The sequence below is a fragment of the Oncorhynchus keta genome, chromosome 19 (assembly GCF_023373465.1).
Source record: "Oncorhynchus keta strain PuntledgeMale-10-30-2019 chromosome 19, Oket_V2, whole genome shotgun sequence".
Taxonomy (NCBI): domain Eukaryota; kingdom Metazoa; phylum Chordata; class Actinopteri; order Salmoniformes; family Salmonidae; genus Oncorhynchus; species Oncorhynchus keta.
In genome coordinates, this window is record NC_068439.1 from 74737024 (window position 1) to 74748404 (window position 11381).

Genomic DNA, 11381 nt, shown 5'->3' on the forward strand with positions numbered 1-11381 from the left:
TGTGGGGGCACTGGTTAGTTGAGGTAATATGTACATAGTTATTAAAGTGACTATGCATAGATAATAAAAGAGAGTAGCAGCAGCGTAAAAGAGTGTGGGGGGGGCAATGCAAATAGTCTGGGTAGCCATTTGATTAGATGTTCAGGAGTCGTATGGCTTGGGGGTAGAAGTTGGTTAGAAGCCTCTTGGACCTAGACTTACCGCTTGCCGTGTGGTAGCAGAGAGAACAGTCTATGACTAGGGTGGCTGGAGTCTTTGACAATTTTTATGGCCTTGTATAGAGGTCCTGGATGGCAGGAAGCTTGGCCCTAGTGTTGTACTGGGCCGATCGCACAACCCTCTGTAGTGCCTTGCTGTCGGAGTCCGAGCAGTTGCCATACCAAGCAGTGATGGAACCCGTCAGGATGCTCTCGATGGTGCAGCTGTAGAACCTTTGGAGGATCTGAGGACCCATGCCAAATCTTTTCAGTCTCCTGAAGGGGAATAGGTTTTGTCGTTGCCCTCTTCACGACTGTCTTGGTGTGCTTGGACCATGTTAGTTTGTTGGTGTTGTGGACGCCAAGGACCTTGAAGCTCCCAACCTGCTCCACTATAGCCCTATCGATGGAAATGGGAGTGTCCCATCAAAGTGTGCTCCCACACTGGTCTCGTCCCAAATGGAACCCTATTCCCTACATCGTGAACTACTTTTGACCACAGCCCTATGGACCCGGGGCAAAAGTAACAGACTCTATAGGGCTTAGGGTGCCATTTGGGACCCACCAGCTGACTGACTGACTGGCTGCTCATATTTTTATTTTATTTAAAAAAAAAATTTTTTTTACCTTTATTTAACCAGGCAAGTCAGTTAAGAACACATTCTTATTTTCAATGATGGCCTGGGAACAGTGGGTTAACTGCCTGTTCAGGGGCAGAACGACAGATTTGTACCTTGTCAGCTCAGGGGTTTGAACTCGCAACCTTCCGGTTACTAGTCCAACGCTCTAACCACTAACCACTAAGGACACACACACTGTCGATATCTGACTCTGACACCTGATTCAGCCTCCTGGCCCTATCCTGACACCCCTGTCACACACACACATAGACAAATACACACACATACACTCACATTTGCTATGCACTGGGTGCATGTCCCCAGTGCATTGTTTGAATCATGAATTGTGCCAAATGACATTTGACCCACTCACCCACACCCACACATGGCTCCTATACTTTTCAAAGGAGACAAATTAACAGGACATAGGGCGGCGCACAATCGGCCCAGCGTCATCCGGGTTTGGCCAGTGACTTGCCTAGTTAAATAAATGTTAAATAAAAAATAGAAAAAGGTGTTCAAACGTTGGCAATGGAAAACTAAAATGAGAGTTTCTTATTAGTCCCCCCCGCTTCAGTCTGTTTCCTTTGGTTTGGTGCCTGATAGACTATTCCACGGAATGACTGTTGGCCAAGCCTACAAAGTAGCTGTAGTTTGAGTGACACCTACCTCTCGTGGTAGCCTAGCAGTTAGCGTGTTAGGTCAGAAACCAAAAGGTTGCTGGTTGGAATACCAGAGCAGACAAGGTGAAAAAATCTGTTGATGTGCAAACAACACATTTCACTGCACCAATCTACTTACATGTGCCCCCGCACATTGACTGTGTACAGGTACCCCCTGTATATAGCCTAGCTATTGTTATTTTACTGCTGCTCTTTAATTATTTCTCTTAAAACTGCTTTGTTGGTTAGGGGCTTGTAAGTAAGCATTTCACAGTAAGGTTGTATTATACCTGTTGTATTCGGCACATGTGACAAATAAACTTAGATTTGATCTGTTTTTATTTGATCAGATCAAAGAATACAGCCATTAAAATCCCCTTCAACAACATTGCTGCCTGTGAGATATCTTGATACAGCCTCTACAACACACACACACGCACACACACAAGCACACACACGCACACAAACATTTGTTAAAAACAAAAAACTATCTAGTCTTCTGACTTTCTTTAGGAATGTTCTATTTTTTTTTTAAACACAGTATTTTTCAGTCCAGTTAGTACATATTAGCAACACGCATAACCACCAAACCAGACAGGCAAATTCAGGGCAGCGAAGACAAATCGCCTTAAATCTACAGTTATATACAGAGCCATAGCTGAATGGAACTCTTTACCAATCCATATTTCTAGCTGAATGGAACTCTTTACCAATCCATATTTCTAGCTGAATGGAACTCTTTACCAATCCATATTTCTCAGCTGAATGGAACTCTTTACCAATCCATATTTCTCAGCTGAATGGAACTCTTTACCAATCCATATTTCTAGCTGAATGGAACTCTTTACCAATCCATATTTCTCAGCTGAATGGAACTCTTTACCAATCCATATTTCTAGCTGAATGGAACTCTTTACCAATCCATATTTCTAGCTGAATGGAACTCTTTACCAATCCATATTTCTCAGCTGAATGGAACTCTTTACCAATCCATATTTCTAGCTGAATGGAACTCTTTACCAATCCATATTTCTCTGAATGCTGAATGGAATGGAACTCTTTACCAATCCATATTTCTAGCTGAATGGAACTCTTTACCAATCCATATTTCTCAGCTGAATGGAACTCTTTACCAATCCATATTTCTAGCTGAATGGAACTCTTTACCAATCCATATTTCTCAGCTGAATGGAACTCTTTACCAATCCATATTTCTAGCTGAATGGAACTCTTTACCAATCCATATTTCTCAGCTGAATGGAACTCTTTACCAATCCATATTTCTCAGCTGAATGGAACTCTTTACCAATCCATATTTCTCAGCTGAATGGAACTTTCTCCAGCTGAATGGAACTCTTTACCAATCCATATTTCTAGCTGAATGGAACTCTTTACCAATCCATATTTCTAGCTGAATGGAACTCTTTACCAATCCATATTTCTCAGCTGAATGGAACTCTTTACCAATCCATATTTCTAGCTGAATGGAACTCTTTACCAATCCATATTTCTAGCTGAATGGAACTCTTTACCAATCCATATTTCTCAGCTGAATGGACCTCTTTACCAATCCATATTTCTAGCTGAATGGAACTCTTTACCAATCCATATTTCTCAGCTGAATGGAACTCTTTAATCCAATTTCCTGAATGGAATTTCTCCAGCTGAATGGAACTCTTTACCAATCCATATTTCTAGCTGAATGGAACTCTTTACCAATCCATATTTCTAGCTGAATGGAACTCTTTACCAATCCATATTTCTGAATGGAACTCTTTACCAATCCATATTTCTCAGAATGGAACTCTTTACCAATCCATATTTCTCAGCTGAAAGGAACTCTTTACCAATCCATATTTCTAGCTGAATGGAACTCTTTACCAATCCATATTTCTAGCTGAATGGAACTCTTTACCAATCCATATTTCTAGCTGAATGGAACTCTTTACCAATCCATATTTCTAGCTGAATGGAACTCTTTACCAATCCATATTTCTCAGCTGAATGGAACTCTTTACCAATCCATATTTCTCAGCTGAATGGAACTCTTTACCAATCCATATTTCTAGCTGAATGGAACTCTTTACCAATCCATATTTCTAGCTGAATGGAACTCTTTACCAATCCATATTTCTCAGCTGAATGGAACTCTTTACCAATCCATATTTCTCAGCTGAATGGAACTCTTTACCAATCCATATTTCTCAGCTGAATGGAACTCTTTACCAATCCATATTTCTCAGCTGAATGGAACTCTTTACCAATCCATATTTCTCAGCTGAATGGAACTCTTTACCAATCCATATTTCTCAGCTGAATGGAACTCTTTACCAATCCATATTTCTAGCTGAATGGAACTCTTTACCAATCCATATTTCTAGCTGAAAGGAACTCTTTACCAATCCATATTTCTAGCTGAATGGACCTCTTTACCAATCCATATTTCTCAGCTGAATGGAACTCTGTACCAATCCATATTTCTCAGCTGAATGGAAGTCTTTACCAATCCATATTTCTAGCTGAATGGAACTCTTTACCAATCCATATTTCTAGCTGAATGGAACTCTTTACCAATCCATATTTCTAGCTGAATGGAACTCTTTACCAATCCATATTTCTAGCTGAATGGAACTCTTTACCAATCCATATTTCTAGCTGAATGGACCTCTTTACCAATCCATATTTCTCAGCTGAATGGAACTCTGTACCAATCCATATTTCTCAGCTGAATGGACCTCTTTACCAATCCATATTTCTAGCTGAATGGAACTCTTTACCAATCCATATTTCTAGCTGAATGGAACTCTTTACCAATCCATATTTCTCAGCTGAATGGAACTCTTTACCAATCCATATTTCTAGCTGAATGGAACTCTTTACCAATCCATATTTCTCAGCTGAATGGAACTCTTTACCAATCCATATTTCTCAGCTGAATGGACCTCTTTACCAATCCATATTTCTCAGCTGAATGGAACTCTTTACCAATCCATATTTCTAGCTGAATGGAACTCTTTACCAATCCATATTTCTAGCTGAATGGAACTCTTTACCAATCCATATTTCTCAGCTGAATGGACCTCTTTACCAATCCATATTTCTCAGCTGAATGGAACTCTTTACCAATCCATATTTCTAGCTGAAGGGAACTCTTTACCAATCCATATTTCTAGCTGAATGGAACTCTTTACCAATCCATATTTCTAGCTGAATGGAACTCTTTACCAATCCATATTTCTCAGCTGAATGGAACTCTTTACCAATCCATATTTCTAGCTGAATGGAACTCTTTACCAATCCATATTTCTAGCTGAATGGAACTCTTTACCAATCCATATTTCTCAGCTGAATGGAACTCTTTACCAATCCATATTTCTCAGCTGAATGGAACTCTTTACCAATCCATATTTCTAGCTGAATGGAACTCTTTACCAATCCATATTTCTCAGCTGAATGGAACTCTTTACCAATCCATATTTCTCAGCTGAATGGAACTCTTTACCAATCCATATTTCTCAGCTGAATGGAAGTCTTTACCAATCCATATTTCTAGCTGAATGGAACTCTTTACCAATCCATATTTCTAGCTGAATGGAACTCTTTACCAATCCATATTTCTCAGCTGAATGGAACTCTTTACCAATCCATATTTCTCAGCTGAAAGGAACTCTTTACCAATCCATATTTCTAGCTGAATGGAACTCTTTACCAATCCATATTTCTAGCTGAATGGAACTCTTTACCAATCCATATTTCTCAGCTGAATGGAACTCTTTACCAATCCATATTTCTCAGCTGAATGGACCTCTTTACCAATCCATATTTCTCAGCTGAATGGAACTCTTTACCAATCCATATTTCTAGCTGAATGGAACTCTTTACCAATCCATATTTCTAGCTGAATGGAACTCTTTACCAATCCATATTTCTAGCTGAAAGGAACTCTTTACCAATCCATATTTCTCAGCTGAATGGAACTCTTTACCAATCCATATTTCTAGCTGAATGGAACTCTTTACCAATCCATATTTCTAGCTGAATGGAACTCTTTACCAATCCATATTTCTAGCTGAAAGGAACTCTTTACCAATCCATATTTCTCAGCTGAAAGGAACTCTTTACCAATCCATATTTCTAGCTGAAAGGAACTCTTTACCAATCCATATTTCTAGCTGAATGGAACTCTTTACCAATCCATATTTCTCAGCTGAATGGAACTCTTTACCAATCCATATTTCTCAGCTGAAAGGAAGTCTTTACCAATCCATATTTCTAGCTGAATGGAACTCTTTACCAATCCATATTTCTAGATGAATGGAACTCTTTACCAATCCATATTTCTAGCTGAATGGACCTCTTTACCAATCCATATTTCTCAGCTGAATGGAACTCTGTACCAATCCATATTTCTCAGCTGAATGGACCTCTTTACCAATCCATATTTCTAGCTGAATGGAACTCTTTACCAATCCATATTTCTCAGCTGAATGGACCTCTTTACCAATCCATATTTCTCAGCTGAATGGAACTCTTTTCTCAGCTGAATGGAACCAATCCATATTTCTAGCTGAATGGAACTCTTTACCAATCCATAGCTTTCTCAGCTGAATGGAACTCTTTACCAATCCATATTTCTCAGCTGAATGGAACTCTTTACCAATCCATATTTCTCAGCTGAATGGAACTCTTTACCAATCCATATTTCTCAGCTGAAAGGAACTCTTTACCAATCCATATTTCTAGCTGAATGGAACTCTTTACCAATCCATATTTCTAGCTGAATGGAACTCTTTACCAATCCATATTTCTCAGCTGAATGGAACTCTTTACCAATCCATATTTCTCAGCTGAATGCTGAATGGAACTCTTTACCAATCCATATTTCTCAGCTGAATGGAACTCTTTACCAATCCATATTTCTAGCTGAATGGAACTCTTTACCAATCCATATTTCTAGCTGAATGGAACTCTTTACCAATCCATATTTCTAGCTGAATGGAACTCTTTACCAATCCATATTTCTAGCTGAATGGAACTCTTTACCAATCCATATTTCTCAGGAACTGAAATCCATATTTCTAGGAACTCTTTACCAATCCATATTTCTCAGCTGAATGGAACTCTTTACCAATCCATATTTCTCAGCTGAATGGAACTCTTTACCAATCCATATTTCTCAGCTGAAAGGAACTCTTTACCAATCCATATTTCTAGCTGAATGGAACTCTTTACCAATCCATATTTCTAGCTGAATGGAACTCTTTACCAATCCATATTTCTAGCTGAATGGAACTCTTTACCAATCCATATTTCTCAGCTGAATGGAACTCTTTACCAATCCATATTTCTCAGCTGAATGGAACTCTTTACCAATCCATATTTCTAGCTGAATGGAACTCTTTACCAATCCATATTTCTAGCTGAATGGAACTCTTTACCAATCCATATTTCTAGCTGAAAGGAACTCTTTACCAATCCATATTTCTAGCTGAATGGAACTCTTTACCAATCCATATTTCTAGCTGAATGGAACTCTTTACCAATCCATATTTCTAGCTGAATGGAACTCTTTACCAATCCATATTTCTAGCTGAATGGAACTCTTTACCAATCCATATTTCTCAGCTGAATGGAACTCTTTAATCCAATTTCATATTTCTTTACCAATCAGCTGAATGGAACTCTTTACCAATCCATATTTCTAGCTGAATGGAACTCTTTGCCAATCCATGGAACCATCCATTTTCTAGCTGAATGGAACTCTTTACCAATCCATATTTCTAGCTGAATGGAACTCTTTACCAATCCATATTTCTCAGCTGAATGGAACTCTTTACCAATCCATATTTCTCAGCTGAATGGAACTCTTTACCAATCCATATTTCTAGCTGAATGGAACTCTTTACCAATCCATATTTCTAGCTGAATGGAACTCTTTACCAATCCATATTTCTAGCTGAATGGAACTCTTTACCAATCCATATTTCTAGCTGAATGGAACTCTTTACCAATCCATATTTCTAGCTGAATGGAACTCTTTACCAATCCATATTTCTCAGCTGAATGGACCTCTTTACCAATCCATATTTCTCAGCTGAATGGAACTCTTTACCAATCCATATTTCTAGCTGAATGGAACTCTTTACCAATCCATATTTCTAGCTGAATGGAACTCTTTACCAATCCATATTTCTAGCTGAATGGAACTCTTTACCAATCCATATTTCTAGCTGAATGGAACTCTTTACCAATCCATATTTCTAGCTGAATGGAACTCTTTACCAATCCATATTTCTCAGCTGAATGGAACTCTTTACCAATCCATATTTCTAGCTGAATGGAACTCTTTACCAATCCATATTTCTAGCTGAATGGAACTCTTTTGTAATGTCTTGTTAATTGGTGTTGGACCCCAGGAAGCTTAGCTAGCGTTACGATGTTAGTTAATGGGGATCCTAATAAAAATTACAAAATTACATGCACATGCACATGTTCACAAGCACAAACATACACAAACACACCTCAATCCTGTCCTTTTACTATGAGCCAAACTCTCCCCTGTGGATGACAGAGAACTCTGGCATAAAGTCCACTCCTATTCCTTTGGCTGTGTGTGTCCACTATAAACATATCCTACAAGCATTTGAAACCTCATGAATACAGAACCAACCATCAGACACACAGTATATGAGTGATTACTTCCTGATCCAGTATGTGAGTGATTACTTCCTGATCCAGTATGTGAGTGATTACTTCCTGATCCAGTATGTGAGTGATTACTTCCTGATCCAGTATGTGAGTGATTACTTCCTGATCCAGTATGTGAGTGATTACTTCCTGATCCAGTATGTGAGTGATTACTTCCTGATCCAGTATGTGAGTGATTACTTCCCGATCCAGTATGTGAGTGATTACTTCCCGATCCAGTATGTGAGTGATTACTTCCTGATCCAGTATGTGAGTGATTACTTCCTGATCCAGTATGTGAGTGATTACTTCCTGATCCAGTATGTGAGTGATTACTTCCCTATCCAGTATGTGAGTGATTACTTCCCGATCCAGTATGTGAGTGATTACTTCCCGATCCAGTATGTGAGTGGTTACTTCCCGATCCAGTATGTGAGTGATTACTTCCCGATCCAGTATGCGAGTGATTACTTCCCGATCCAGTATGCGAGTGATTACTTCCTGATCCAGTATGTGAGTGATTACTTCCTGATCCAGTATGTGAGTGATTACTTCCTGATCCAGTATGTGAGTGATTACTTCCTGATCCAGTATGTGAGTGATTACTTCCTGATCCAGTATGTGAGTGATTACTTCCTGATCCAGTATGTGAGTGATTACTTCCTGATCCAGTATGTGAGTGATTACTTCCTGATCCAGTTGGAGTGATTCACTAGTAGAAAGAAATGGTTCTGAAGCAGCGGCCATTGGTCAGTGACTGGGGCAATATAATTAAGTTAATGCTCGGCCCACTGACATAACAAACCCTACCCCCTGCACTATTTGCAATTCTGACGGGACAGGTGAAATAAATACATATGGAGGAAACTTCGCTAAGACCTTTGGAAAGATAGATGGAGTAACACCATTGGGTCCCAATTTACCAGTCCCTTCAGGTTTCCAAACAATGAAGGTTATTGTAGGGGCAGGCACCCATAGTGATAGTAAGTGCTTTTTCCCAACTGGCCCGTGTATAAAGCCCTTTTCACATCAGCTGATGTCACAAAGTGCTATACAGAAACCCAGCCTAAAACTCCAAACAGCAAGCAATGCAGATGTAGAAGCATGGTGGCTAGGAAGAAAGGAACCTAGGAAGAAACCTACTGTACAGAGGAACCAGGCTCTGAGGGGTGGCCAGTCCTCTTCTGGCTGTGCCGGGTAGATATTAGAAGAGTACATGTGTGGCCATAAAGGCCAGATTGTTATTCTGAGAAAAACTTTTAGTCCTAGCTACCTAGAGAATTCAGGCCAAGAGTTTTTAATGATCAGATCAAGCTTTGGGGAAAACTCCAGGTTCTACACATAGGTGACGGTCTTACCTACGGAGGGTGTCCTGTGGTGGGTAGGACACTCCAGGGTCCCCTGTTGGGTTCGACCAAACATGGCAGAGTAGACGGCGATCTGCATCCCCTGTTTACAGCTCAGCTTCATCCTCTCCTCCTCACACACCACCGTACTCTTATACTCATCTGGAAGGGGGTGGGGGAGAGATATCATCTTTAGGATCATCACAGACACACCTTACCCTTTCTGTCGGTCTCAGGCTTACTCTCAAATTGGCCATTTATTTTGCCTGTGAGTGTGCAGTTGTTCAGGTGTGCACATTTGAAGGTGTGAAAGTGTGCAGGTATTCAGGTGTGTGGGTTCTAAATACCATCCATCTTTCCTCCCCTCCCTCCTTCTCTCCTTCTCTCAGAGTCAGAATACCAGTGGTGTAATTCCTTCTCTCAGAGTCAGAATACCAGTGGTGTAATCCCTTCTCTCAGAGTCAGAATACCAGTGGTGTAATCCCTTCTCTCAGAGTCAGAATGCCAGTGGTGTAATCCCTTCTCTCAGAGTCAGAATACCAGTGGTGTAATCCCTTCTCTCAGAGTCAGAATATCAGTGGTGTAATCCCTTCTCTCAAAGCCAGAATACCAGTGGTGTAATCCCTTCTCTCAGTCAGAATACCAGTGGTGTAATCCCTTCTCTCAGAGTCAGAATACCAGTGGTGTAATCCCTTCTCTCAGAGTCAGAATACCAGTGGTGTAATCCCTTCTCTCAAAGCCAGAATACCAGTGGTGTAATCCCTTCTCTCAGTCAGAATACCAGTGGTGTAATCCCTTCTCTCAGAGTCAGAATATCAGTGGTGTAATCCCTTCTCTCAAAGCCAGAATACCAGTGGTGTAATCCCTTCTCTCAGTCAGAATACCAGTGGTGTAATCCCTTCTCTCAGAGTCAGAATACCAGTGGTGTAATCCCTTCTCTCAGAGACAGAATATCAGTGGTGTAATCCCTTCTCTCAGAGTCAGAATACCAGTGGTGTAGTCCCAGCCAACCAGGGTGTTGTAGTAGCTAAATCCATTCATGTTATTCCTGAGCTGTGGTATGGTCACACTAGACTGACTGGGAGTGGCCACTCACTCCACTGACCCCTCCACTACCCTGACCCTGGACCAATCAACAGCTCTTTTGTCCTATGTCACTTAACCAATGACTTCTTGGCGACAGAGAAATGTCTCTGTAGGATCTAAGTGGGGTTTTAGTGAGGTGCAACGAGCAGGTGTCACTGCCTCTGAAAGGAAAGAGGGTGAGGGAGGGATGGAAACAGATGGAGAGAGAGAGAGGGTTTTAAAATCATGTCTGTCTCTCTCTCTCTCTCTCTCTCTCTCTCTCTCTCTCTCTCTCTCTCTCTCTCTCTCTCTCTCTCTCTCTCTCTCTCTCTCTCTCTCTCTCTCTCTCTCTCTCTCTCTCTCTCTCTCTCTCTCTCTCTCTCTCTCTCTCTCTCTCTCTCTCTCTCTCTCTCTCTCTCTCTCTCTCTCTCTCTCTCTCTCTCTCTCTCTCTCTCTCTCTCTCTCTCTCTCTCTCTCTCTCTCTCTCTCTCTCTCTCTCTCTCTCTCTCTCTCTCTCTCTCTCTCTCTCTCTCTCTCTCTCTCTCTCTCTCTCTCTCTCTCTCTCTCTCTCTCTCTCTCTCTCTCTCTCTCTCTCTCTCTCTCTCTCTCTCTCTCTCTCTGTCTTCTCCTCTGCAGTCCTGTTCCACTCCCCGTGTCCATAGTTTTGTTTTCAGGGAGTTCAGATTGACAATCATTGGGATGACTCTTGTCTTAGAGGCAGAGTGATTTCCACTAGATGGACCAGCTGCAAAGTCAAAATTGTCTATATGTCATAAAAATGTATTCAAACAAAAAATTAATTTT

At 40.6% G+C, this 11381-nt stretch overlaps 1 protein-coding gene across 1 annotated transcript in view; it reads right to left on the minus strand.

The window, feature by feature from the left end:
- The window catches only part of LOC118379296 (protein eva-1 homolog C-like), a 204368-nt gene that overhangs the window by 132811 nt on the left and 60176 nt on the right, over positions 1 to 11381 (minus strand). Inside the window, exon 4 of the mRNA XM_052471307.1 lies at positions 9525 to 9674. Coding sequence (XP_052327267.1) covers positions 9525 to 9674 — 150 coding nt within the window. The remainder of the gene's footprint in view (positions 1 to 9524; positions 9675 to 11381) is intronic.